Source organism: Kryptolebias marmoratus, linkage group LG4, assembly GCF_001649575.2.
Source record: "Kryptolebias marmoratus isolate JLee-2015 linkage group LG4, ASM164957v2, whole genome shotgun sequence".
Lineage (NCBI taxonomy): Eukaryota > Metazoa > Chordata > Actinopteri > Cyprinodontiformes > Rivulidae > Kryptolebias > Kryptolebias marmoratus.
The window spans coordinates 22,102,710-22,115,172 of record NC_051433.1 but is presented as its reverse complement, the minus strand read 5'-3'; the positions used below and the strand labels follow the sequence as shown (position 1 = coordinate 22,115,172).

Here is a 12,463-nt window from a genome sequence, read left to right as displayed (position 1 = left end):
GCTAAAAGGCGGTACCAATGGCTTCAGCTGTCATTCCTGGGGATGAACGAGAGGGTACAGCATCGTACCGAGGCGAAGCGTTTCCGTCAAATCTTTCGCCGTAGCCCGGATGTTTTTTCTTGAGCTGTAGCTGTTTCGTTTCAGACTTCAACCTTGTAACGTTTGGTGTAATAATAATGTGGTTTTCTGCAAGTTTACAATCGAAATTCAAGGGTTTTTTCACACTCGATGCGCTCGGCAAGATGGCTGCAGCGAAGTGAGGTTATACTGTTGAGAAGAGGCGTTCAGTGACGCCCCACCCTTAGAAGGGAAACGGATTGCTCTGCCAGTCACGGCAGTAATGTGGTTTAACAGCTTTCTGTCTGCTTACATAAACACATCAAGAAATACATAGTTCTATTTGTCTTTACTTCCAGTTATGTTTTGAAATCCTATTGAAATGAAAACTGTTTACTCGAGCTTGTACGTGCTGTAGATGTATTTCATTTTCGCCTAATTGACTATAGTCTACACTTTTATGTACTTAATCTCACAGCACATACAAAACAGCACAAACAATAAAAAAGATGAGCTAAAAGCAGCTTTATCTTTGAAATAACCATGCAATATAAGGTTTGGCTTTGAAAATAAAGTGTTTAACTTATTCAAAACAAAAACATAATAAATGATAATCGAAGTTGTAGTGTGGTTTTATTTATTTTTTTACTTATTTTTCTCTTCCTCTATAATTAGCCACAGAATATATAAATGCATTGACAAGATGCCAAAGAAAATTGAACATGAAGACTCACTTTTACCACTTTCGGTGTACGCTGACAGTTAAATCAAACTAACCCTGCTTTAATCACACCTGATGCAGACAGCTGTGAAGAGGTGCCCAGTTCCAGTCCTATAAAGCTCACAGGTGTCTGCTGATTACGCTCATTTCAGTTAATGTTTGGTTGCTGAGGTTTGTTGCTTTGTAGCTGACTTTTTGCGGAAAACATTGTTTGTTGAGTGCAAGCATGAGTGCTGGAGGGGGAACCCCGTATATTGGCAGTAAAATCAGTCTGATATCCAAGGCTCAGATTCGGTATGAAGGCATACTGTCTTCTGTGGACACGGAGAGGTCCACTGTTTCTTTAGCTAAAGGTAAGTCACCGCTGTGCAGTGTGGTTTATTTGTTTTTACTTGCACCTCTTATTTCTTTATAGGTTAGTTTAGTTTGCTAGCTATTAATATATTGTTTAAACCTTTGTTTTAATGACATTGCTGGCTATCCCTCCCAGTGAAATCCTATGGTACAGAGGACCGGCACACTGACCGACCAGTGCCACCCAAGGATGAAATCTATGAATATATAATTTTCAGAGGAAGTGACATTAAAGACATCACTGTATCTGAACCTCCCAAACCCCACCACGGGCTGCCTCGTGACCCTGCGATTGTTCAGGTATGAGCTGTAATTTCTTTATATTCAAAATGCATCACTAGTCTAATGTAATTGGAGTTTTAATTTTTGTGGTTTCAGTCATCCATGGGCTCCTCTGTGCCATACCACCCACGCTGGAGTCCCTACAGAGACATGATGCCCACATTCAACCAACTTGCTGCCAGTTCTCTACTCAGCCAGCAGTACAACGCAGCCCTGGGCCTAAGTACAGATCTCCCAGTCTCGTCTGATTTACCTTTTAGTAAAATAAATGTTGTAGTTTGACATGTAGCTGAAGACCTGGTGTGTTTGGATTTTCTTTTTTTTTTTTTTTTCTTGGCACCCATAGTGCCAGGACTTCATGGTCCAGCCAGAAGGGCTCCCATGGTGGAGCAGGCTGTCCAAACCGTGCCTTTGGTCACAGCTGCACAGAAGAAAGGAAGGCCTTTGACCCAGCCACAGAGCAGGCAGCCTACTCTCCCGTCACAGCGCACTGCTCCAGCTGCTTCTCTGGTTGAGAAGGAGAACGTACCCACAAGTAAACGACTCTGATTACTGAAATTATTTATTGACACCAATTTGTAAGCCCTCTTGAGATTTTTATGTAGAAAAGTGTGAATTTGGTTACAGTTCACGTGATGTTTAGCACTACTGCATTTAATTACAACTCACTAATTTTGATTTAATATAAATCTGACTTTAATAAAATAAGTATGAATAAATTATTCATACTTGTCAAAAGATTTTGCATCTGTTTAGGTCGTGCAGAATCACAGACAGCTGTTGCAAAGAATCAAGGCAGACGTGCTGATAACCAGCAAACAAGACAAAAACAAGGTATGAAAATATACATTTGATGATTGTTCTTGAGTCTTAATCACATCTGTCATCCTCAGAATGCAGAAGTAACACCACTTGATAAAATGTCCCCAACTGGATGAAGCTCAGAAAACTAACCCAGCTGCATGTTTCTCTGGCTTCTTATTCACAGGAAACCGCAGGTCCAGAACCAGAAGCAGAGGCCAACTCCTCGCAAAAACCTCCAAGGCAACAACTTTGGAGTTTGACTCAGATTTTGATTTTGAAACGGCAAATGCGCAGTTTAAAGATGATCTGACAAAGGAGATTGGAGGTAGATTTTAAAAGCTAATGGTCACACACAGATATGGCTCAATGGAGACTGGATAAACTGTCGGTGTGCCATTTTTCATAAATTGCTGCAGGTGAGAAGGTGAACTCTGGGGATGTCCAAGTCGACCACGATGTGCAAGAGGAGGAGCCGCTCATAGAAAAGTACTACGACAAAGCTAAATGCTTCTTTGACAACGTCTCTTCAGATATTAAGCCCAGGTGATTTAAGTAGACCTTTTAGGCTTCTGTCAACTGTTTGAGTTCTGTGCTGTATTTTATATACTCTTAATGGTTTTAGGAGAACCACATGGGCAGAGGAGAAAAAGTTAAACATTGAAACATTCGGAGTGCCTGGTCGCTTCCTGAGAGGTGGAGGATTTCGAGGCCGTGGACGCAGAACCCCAGAACAGAGAGCACTTACAAAGATTAGTAGTGGAAGAATGTGAATTTTTTTTTTTTTTTTTTTTTCTTTCTGAGTGTTCCTCCCCAAATGTGAATTTAAGGATTGGACTTTGAATCATTGACATAAAATGGGAGAGTATATTTCTTTTTAATCCAGCAGGCGTCTTCATTGATAGTTGGTCTGGAAGCCTGCAGTATGAATGTCTACAGAACAAGACTGTTTTTGTTTCCCTGAATGTATAAATGTCTGCTTAACTGTATGACGTTTCATTTCAGTAGCCATTGTTTTTTGTTCCCCCCCACAAACATCTAATTGTAAAATTTAAAATGAAATGTGTACAGCTGCTAATAAATGGTATGTTGCCTTCAGCGATGACTCTTGCGTTATTCTTGTTGTGGATTACAAATGGAAGCCAGTTGCATGAATTTTGGATCAAAGCTTTCAAACGCCTTCAGAAATGACTGCGTGCTGTCGTCAGGACTATCTATGGCGTCCACATCGGAAAGGTTGCTGAAGTCCCCCTCGTCTTCATACAGATGGTACTCATCAAGTGCCGCTGCCTCTTCCTTGCTTTGGAGTGAGAAGAGGCTCTGTAGAAAAATATCAAAGCAAGAAACTTTACTTGTATGCAAATCATGCTTTTAAATGTTGAGCAAAGTGTGTAATAAAACACTAACCTGTTGCACTAGAACACTCAGAGATCTCAGGTTGACAAATTCCCTGCGGGCAAAGAAACTCTCCCTTTCTGTGTTGAGCTGTAAGAAAAGTTACATTTTACTTTTCAATGTGTGACAAAAAAACAAAGTAAGCAACTGTTTCAACAACTCTACCTTGTAGTTCCTGGTTGCTCCATAATTCCAGCTCTAAACAGACAGAAGTATAAATGTATTTTCATATATATAAATGTTCTGAAGACATGAATTGGCTTTTAATGGGTGCATTACTGTATTATCCCAGTTGGCACTGGTTGCGTGAAGGTTGTTTCTCTCAGAATGGCTCCACCTCCCCCGTCCGTTCTGTTAACGACAGCGTCAACTTGTTATCTATTCATGCCTCTTCACATTAGGGGAGTATGTGGTCTCTCCAGTACAGGTAGCAGTTTTATTTGCCAGTAAATCTATTTCTTTCCTTCACTTTTCTTATGTTAGATTAAATTGTGAATGGTTATCTCTTGTACTTACCAAGTATGATTCTTGATTCAAGTAGTGTGAATACTGTGTTTTTGAATTTATCTGCATTTTCGATGAGTCATGTCTGAAGATGTTTTCACTAAGAAATACCTTTAAGGGAAAAAGAAATGGTCAGTGTTATTCACACTGATATCTCTGCTATGCAACACGTTCCTTAGATACAACCTTGCAGTCTGTTCCTGATGTCTCAGTGTTGTAGGTCTTTAGGCTTTCTTCTTGGCTCGTTTCCATCTGTTGGTGCTCTTTGTTGCAGGATAAGCCAAATGCCACAAGCAGTAGTGCTGTTGAAATATATGCAACTGGAGTTGTAACAATACATTTAATTGGTGTGCTCTAACACTAAATGATCTGTGCCTCCATTCTTTACCCAAAAGTAAAACCAGTGAGAGGAACGCTATGCCGGCAGCGCCCCAGCCAGCTGTTGTCGGACTGCTTCGAGAACGGCAGTTGCGTGTCACCGAGCAAGTGCACACAGTCACATTAAGACTGTAAACACCGTACTGTCCCTGCAGGTCTGAAATCTTCAGTTCAAGTGTGTGAAAGCCAGCCTGAACATTGAGCTCCTTCACCAAACCCGCTGTAAAACCTATTAGAACACAATAAGGTTGTTTTGTTGTTTGGGTCATTTGCTGTCACATTTCTCTATATTTTAGGGCTGTTTCTACCATATGAAGGATCCAGCTTCCATTTTCCTTCAACATTCCCCAGCAGTTCAAATCTGAAAGGCCCTCCGTAGGGATCTGCATCTGCATCAGAGGCTGAGATGTTTGTGGTGGTGGGACCATCTGACATACATACATCCACAAACTCCACTTCTGGCCGTGGCAGGTTGTCGTTTTCATCAACTAGGTGGATGTGAAGTGTAGCTGTGCCTGTCATTGGTGGATCACCTGTTCAGAATATTAAAAAAGTTTTAGAAAACAGTTCATTTATTTTATTACAATAATGTTTAAACTGTGTGTTTACCTTTATCCACTGCATGCAGTAATAAGGTGTAGACGCTGTCAACAACATGAGGGGATTCTCTGTCGCATGTCTGTATGGTGGTGATGTTACCAGTGTTGGGATCGATCTTCATCCAGCCTGCAGGATCCTCTCCTATTTTGTATCTGTAGACAAATACAAACACACTTTAAGGAACAAAGATCCAGACTGCAGCTTTAGCATGTGTGTTTCAAAGGTTCATTTACAAAAAGTCTTTTCCAGAACCGAAGTCCGGATCCACAGCTGTCACTTTCGACACCCAGGTTCCAATGGGTGCGTTCTCATGTAGCTTGGCCTTTTTAACGGTCACCTCGAACTCTGGGGGGTCATTTACATCCTCTACTTCGATGACCACGTTTGTTGATACTGGCTGATCGTTACCACCTGGATGTTTACCGTCTTTATTGGTTTCAATTTGCCAAAGATCATTAGCTGTCTTCTGTTTCACTTTACAGAAGAAATATGGCGCTTCGTTTTCAACTGAGATCATCAGCTCTCTGGTTGTCTTTTCTTCATAATTTATTGGCTGAAATCAAACAAGTCTCTTCATTAGAAGGTGAATAAATATAGTGTAAAAAAAAGTACAATGCAGTTTGACAGCGAGCTATACAAAAGCAATGATTGTGTGTGTTGTAATTGTTAGAGTGAATTTACAGTAGGTGACAGGAACGTAATGGAACAAGACAGCAAACTCCCCTCACCTTTACCACAGTCAGGATGCCATCGTTGGTTTCTGGATCTGTCTCTATCTTAAAATTCCTCTCATCATCATTATGTATAGTGTATTTGGCTTTCCAAGCTTTGCTGTGGGGGCTGTCCTTGTCCGTCACATGGATCTTTAAAGGAGAGGTCCCAAACTCATCTTCCTTTACTTTGCCAGAACCCTGTTGTTTAAACACAAGGAGTGAAGGTAACAGAATCTTTTTTTTTCTTTTTTCTCATCTTTTAAATGTTGTAAAAACAAAGTTGATCACAATAAAGGCATATATTAACTGTGAATTTTATCATATCAGTTGAAACAGCTAGAACATAAAATAGACACAGTAACTTTTTGCGATGGCAACCAAGAATACCAAATTTGGAACCTCTGATGGAGCAGAAGTTAAAACTTTGTAAAAAAAATTAAAACTAATTTCCACTACTTAATTTCTCTCACTTTTGCCAGTTGCCTTGGATTTCTGTTGCATAATGAGCAATTTGACTGGAAGACAATAATGTCACAATCTGTATCTGATACTTAGCATGGTCTCCAACAGCACCGGGTCGCCACAGATTTGTAATATCAAAGAATCTGGAAGCATGAATACAGCCACTTTAAAATGTCACATTTATCTCAAATATACGCAGTAATGACAAACGCTAAATAGCAGTGACCTTAGCAGTAACATTACACTATTTCATGCTAAATAAGCTATATCGAAACTCTGCACTGCTACTGTATGTAGTGCTTTTATGTGGAATAATTGTCACCACTGCTTGTCTTTCTTATAGTTTAATCCCATCCATCTAATAATTTGCTGCACCACCGTTTGGCTGACATACAGAACATTTTTGCTTGGAGGAGTGGGTAAAAATGAGTGCAGGTGTGGCACATTCAGGCCGCTCTGATAAAAAGATTCCTGTTATGCTGTTGAGGATTAAAACATCTGCTTACCGTTTGACCGGTGATGATGGGAAGGTGGTTGTTGCTGTCTTCGATGTGAATGAGAACCGTGGTTGAACTGGACAACTGGACTTTGTCTCCATGGTCTATGGCCTCCACCACAACTGTAATCTCGTTGGCCACCTTGATATGAGGGAAAAAAGATGATTACATGAGCAGAAAAATGCAGCAAAGATTAGATTCAATGTTCAGATATCTTGATTCTTCCTCAGTTTAAACTTGACTCCCAAAACTATACATTACACGTGGTCATTTTTCTTTATGGTGCATTATAGTTTTCTTGAAGTACTTTAGATGCATTTCGACACTACTCAGTGTACACGCATTGTAAACATTTGCATACATAGCATAACTTCAAAAATATTTTGTCGGGTGCAGATCCAGCTGAACTGGAAACACAACATAGACTACAATATTTTTTAAAAGGCAATTCTGACACGCTGACAAAAGAGCCCCTTACATCATAATCCAAACACCCTTTAAATGAGATCAGTCCATTTTCGTTAACAAAGAATTCTGTGTCTGGAGACTTGGGGAACACAGATTTGATGTTGTAGTGGAAAGTCGAGTTTGGTGAGTCTAGCTTGTCTATATCGTGAGCCCACACAGTCAAAAGAGAAGCGCCTGTGGTAAAAATGACAAAACAAAGACATGATCAGGCTCTATAAGCAATGCCTAAACATGTATTTTAAAAGAAAAGGCCTATTTGTTTTTTGCTCTTACCTTGTGTGAGCTCCTCATCAACGGTGATTTCAAACAGATCTCTATTGAAACGTGGGGGGTTGTCGTTTATGTCTCGTATTTTGATCTCGACTCCTAATCTAGTGTCGATTGTCATATCTCTTCTTTTGGCTTCAAATCGTAGCTACAAATTTTAAAAAAATATGCAGTCAAATATGCAGTCAATGACAATGAAACAGTATTTTATGGACAGTTTGTTGAATATTGATTTGAATCCATGAGACATGATGACACAAAGATGTTTGTATTGTTTTGCAAATTAGGTGAACTGTTAAATGTGTTTAGATATTATGAAGCATAATGACTGATCACTTTATGACAACACACAGACTCAAGAATGTATCTTTGCTTTTAATTTAATATCAATAACAACTGTGCACTGCAAAAAATTACATCCAAATCCTTAAACCATCAGAACATCAATTGAAGACATTGATACGTGTTGAGTCAAACCTTGAGCTTCTCCGTCTTCTCATAGTCCACAGGCTTGTTGACATAAATTTTCCCCGTCTCCTTATCAATGGAAAGGACGTCAAATGGTTCTTCATCCACTCCTTGGCCATATAGATCAAAGTAGATCCTGTATTGACGTTCAATATCTACCTGCAACACAAATCAAAACATTCTACAGTCATCTTTTATGAGGCTGAGAATCACTTGTATTCATCCTATTCATTTGGTCAAAATTGACCATTTTAGATTGATCTCTTTTTGAAAACAAGCATTTAATTTTTATCTGAATGACATAAGATTCCATGACTTTGTTCACACAAGGTATTTAATCAAGTTGGAATGTGTTTATTACATTTTGGAAGTTTAATTCAACTTTCTTACATCTTTGATGTTCCTGGTCAAAAATAACCAGTCGTCAGAAATGAACATGCGAGACGTTAGATTTGTAAAATTGACTCCCTCTTTTCTCGCAGGTCTGGTACTTAAAGGTTTTCTGAAGCCTTGCTAACAATTCATGCTAGAGAGTTCAGGTCAATGAGGCTTCAGGCCATAAAAACTAAACTGACCATTTAAATTTGTCTTGTTCAAAAAAACAAATACTTATTCAAAAAAAAAGGATGTATCGTAGCATTAGTGGCTAATCCAGTGGATATCAAAAGTCTGCACCCTTTGTCAAAATGCTCTGGTTTTGTGACGTACAACCTCAATTTCAATGAAGTTGGGACGTTATGTAAAACATAAATAAAAACAGAATAAGATGATTTGCAAATCCTTTTCAACCTTTATTCAATTGAATACACGACGAAGACAAGATATTTAATGTTCAAACGGATACATTTTCTTGTGTTTTGCAAATATTCACTCATTTTGAATTTGAAGCCAGCAACACGTTCCAAAAAAGCTGAGGCATGTCTACCACTGTGTTATATCACCTTTCTTTTTAACAACACTCAATAAGCATTTGGGAACTGAGGACACTAATCATTGAAGCTTTGTAGGTGGGATTTTTTTCCCATTCTTGCTTGATGTACAACTTCAGTTGCTCAACAGTTCAGGGTCTCCGTTGTCATATTTTATGCTTCATAATGCGTCACAAATTTTCTGTGGGAGACAGGTCTGGAATGCAGGCAGGACAGTCTAGTACCCGCACTGTTTTAATACGAAGCTGCGCTGTTGAAACACATGCAAAATGTTTCAAATTAACAGTGATACACATATTCAAATCAAAATAAGCTGCGTTTGCCAGAAGAAGGAGTTGGCAAACATTTATAGCTCAAGGTGAGGCACACTAAATGACTGCTTCGTAAGAAAACCATAAAGTAACAACCGGTTGCACTGTTTTGGTTTTATCTTGTCTTTGTAGTGTATTCAATTGAATATAAAGATTGAAAAGAATTTGCATATCATCTTATTCTGTTTTTATCTATGTTTTACATATTGTCCTAACCTCATTGAAATTGAGGTTGTACGTCACAAAACCCTAGCATTTTGACAAAGGGTGCAGACTTTTGATATCCACTGGATTAGCCACTAATGCTACGATACATCCTTTTTTTTTGAATAAGTATTTGTTTTTTTGAACAAGACAAATTTAAATGGTCAGTTTAGTTTTTATGGCCTGAAGCCTCATTGACCTGAACTCTCTAGCATGAATTGTTAGCAAGGCTTCAGAAAACCTTTAAGTACCAGACCTGCGAGAAAAGAGGGAGTCAATTTTACAAATCTAACGTCTCGCATGTTCATTTCTGACGACTGGTTATTTTTGACCAGGAACATCAAAGATGTAAGGAAGTTGAAATATAAAACCAAAACAGTGCAACCGGTTGTTACTTTATGGTTTTCTTACGAAGCAGTCATTTAGTGTGCCTCACTTTGAGCTATAAATGTTTGCCAACTCCTCCTTCTTCTGGCAAACGCAGCTTATTTTGATTTGAATATGTGTATCACTGTTAATTTGAAACATTCTGCATGTGTTTCAACAGCGCAGCTTCGTATTAAAACAGTGCGGGTACTAGACTGTCCTGCCTGCAGTCCAGACCTGTCTCCCATTGAAAATATGTGACGCATTATGAAGTGTAAAATATGACAACAGAGACCCTGAACTGTTGAGCAACTATATAACACAGTGGTAGACATGCCTCAGCTTTTTTGGAACGTGTTGCAGGCATAAAATTCAAAATGAGTTAATATTTGCAAAACACAAGAAAATGTATCCGTTTGAACATTAAATATCTTGTCTTCGTCGTGTATTCAATTGAATAAAGGTTGAAAAGGATTTGCAAATCATTGTATTCTGTTTTTATTTATGTTTTACACAACGTCCCAACTTCATTGGAATTGGGGTTGTAAAACAAAACAAAACAAATCATTTTAAAACTTTTGCCCATCTTTTACTGAGACATATCTGTACAACCCAGCTGAACCAAAAATCAAATCATTTGTGGGGTAACACACAGCAAAACCCATGGTTCACAGAGATCCACAACGCATGAAAAACATCTCAATGGTAAAATATATTGGTTAAGAAAAAGAGTTTTAAAAATATATCCAGCATTACATTTTCAATGGAACACAGTGAAGACAGTCATCAAAAAGTAGAGAAAATATAGAACAACAGTGACATTAATGAGACCCGGATCAGAGGCTGCTCAAAGTCCTTCAGACACATTTTGCAACTACACAAATTTACTACAATACTGCATAAATACTACAGGAAATTCTGACAAGTACTGGTTGTGTCTTCCAAAAAATTCCCCCAAAATTTCAAGTTTTCCAAAAACTCTTAGGAAAATGTTTATGCTCTGATGAAACTTGAACTGTCTGTCCACAATATCAGAAAATATGTTTAGTCCAGGAACAATATTTGTGGATCACAAAATGAACACCATCCCTACAGTGAAACATGGTAGTGGCACCATCATGCTGTGGGAGGGTGCTTTTTTTCTTCAGCTAAAGCTCAGGTTTTGTCATAATGGATGGAATAATAAAATACCTGTTTTTGATTTTTTTTTTTTTGTTTGTTTGTTTTGGGGGGTTTTTTGCCTTAAAGCTTCAGGTGTCTGCTGGAAAGCTAAAGACGAAGAGGAGTTTCATGTTTTAAATTATTATATCAACAAAAGCTGTGTTTGCCAGAAGAAGGAAGGGGGAGTGGGCAAATATTTATAGTAAAAGGTGTGGCATGCTGACAGACTGCTTCCTAAGAAAACCATAAAGTAACAACCGGTTACATTGTCTTTGTTTTTATTTTTATCCTCGTAACAGAATTTTTTTTTTTACATCATGTTTAAATGTTTGTAAATGAGTGTTTCTGGTGCAGTTTACATCCCTCCTTAAATGATTTTCTCACCTTGCCCAGGAAGTAGGGGAAGGGTCCTGGATTTTCCTCTTCGATCTCAAAGGAGTCAATGATCCAAACCCTCTTTTGACGGCTCAGCAGCTCTGAACAAGTTGAGCTTGACAGAAAATGAACCTGAAACACAAAAAGGCAGCTGAACCTGATAAGCAGCAAGCATTCTTGTGGTCGATGCAGTTTCATATAATTGTTCTCTGGAAATCATTTGAGTAGAACTTTGTCCCCCGTACCAGATAAACCAGTTCCTACGAACACTTTTTTTTAAATCATAAAACAGATACTATGAAGGTATCACAGGGCATGTTTGAGTTAGTTTTAGGACAAATTGTCACAGAACAGAGTGGCACGGTGGTGCAGTGTTCAACAATGGTAACTCTAAATTGTCCCTAGATGTGAGTGAGAGCATAAATGGTGGTTTGTCTCATTTGTCTCTATGTGTCCCTGTGATGGACTTGCGACCTGTCCAGGGTGTCCCCCGCCTCACACACAGAGACAGCTGAAGATAGATACCAGCTCCCCGCAACCCAGAAAAGAAAAAGCAGTTAAAGAAAATAAAAGGATGTCATAGAATGTAAACCTGATTAAAAAGTGGTCAATATTTAAATACCAACAAAGAAATGATCACAGATTTATATTTTAAGACGTTTTTAAAGTGAAAGCGAAGAGATCTTTTTTGAAATGGAAGCTTTTCCTACGTACCAGCAGAAGGAAGAGAAGCATGATGCTTGTTCGATGCCTGCAGCTCAGAGTGTGTGAGGGCACGTTTGTTTTACCGTGACAAGTCCTACCCCTGGTTTTCCACGCCCACATGCAGGAATATGCTGGCAATGATCAAACATTTATCAGTCTGGAAACAAGGGATAAATTAAAGGCCTAGCATTCTTTGAAGGAATCTTTATCAATCGCTGCTTTTCTGACAGAAGTTTAGGCCAAGAGGGTCTTATTGTCACAGCTCCATCTGTTCCTGCCACGCCTCTTGCTTCCAGTCATGCCTTTCCAACTTTCCACTCATCCACAGTTCAAGCCACGCCCATGTTGCCATGCCCATGTAATCACAGTCATCTGTTTCACCTGTTCTTGTCCCTATAAATACCCACAGCTCCCAGTACTCATTGCCAGATTATTGAAAGCCTCC

At 38.9% G+C, this 12,463-nt stretch overlaps 2 protein-coding genes across 2 annotated transcripts; one reads left to right on the top strand and one right to left on the bottom strand.

Moving 5' to 3' along the window:
* Positions 1-50: 50 nt before the first annotated feature.
* On the top strand, positions 51-3,313 carry LOC108247237 (protein LSM14 homolog B). Its single transcript, XM_017435203.3, has 8 exons — positions 51-1,131; positions 1,269-1,432; positions 1,511-1,637; positions 1,761-1,949; positions 2,171-2,248; positions 2,403-2,543; positions 2,635-2,761; positions 2,841-3,313. Exons 1-8 carry the CDS (start codon positions 1,005-1,007, stop codon positions 2,986-2,988), a joined length of 1,101 nt encoding a protein of 366 aa, XP_017290692.1. The 5' UTR covers positions 51-1,004; the 3' UTR covers positions 2,989-3,313.
* On the bottom strand, positions 2,989-12,424 carry LOC108247236 (cadherin-like protein 26). Its single transcript, XM_017435201.3, has 17 exons — positions 12,028-12,424; positions 11,323-11,445; positions 7,977-8,126; positions 7,506-7,647; positions 7,243-7,406; positions 6,774-6,905; positions 5,821-6,003; positions 5,326-5,645; positions 5,102-5,244; positions 4,801-5,025; positions 4,503-4,721; positions 4,301-4,416; positions 4,127-4,225; positions 3,890-3,961; positions 3,776-3,808; positions 3,623-3,700; positions 2,989-3,535 (listed from the first exon to the last, which is right to left on the bottom strand). Exons 1-17 carry the CDS (start codon positions 12,136-12,138, stop codon positions 3,329-3,331), a joined length of 2,517 nt encoding a protein of 838 aa, XP_017290690.2. The 5' UTR covers positions 12,139-12,424; the 3' UTR covers positions 2,989-3,328.
* Positions 12,425-12,463: the final 39 nt, after the last annotated feature.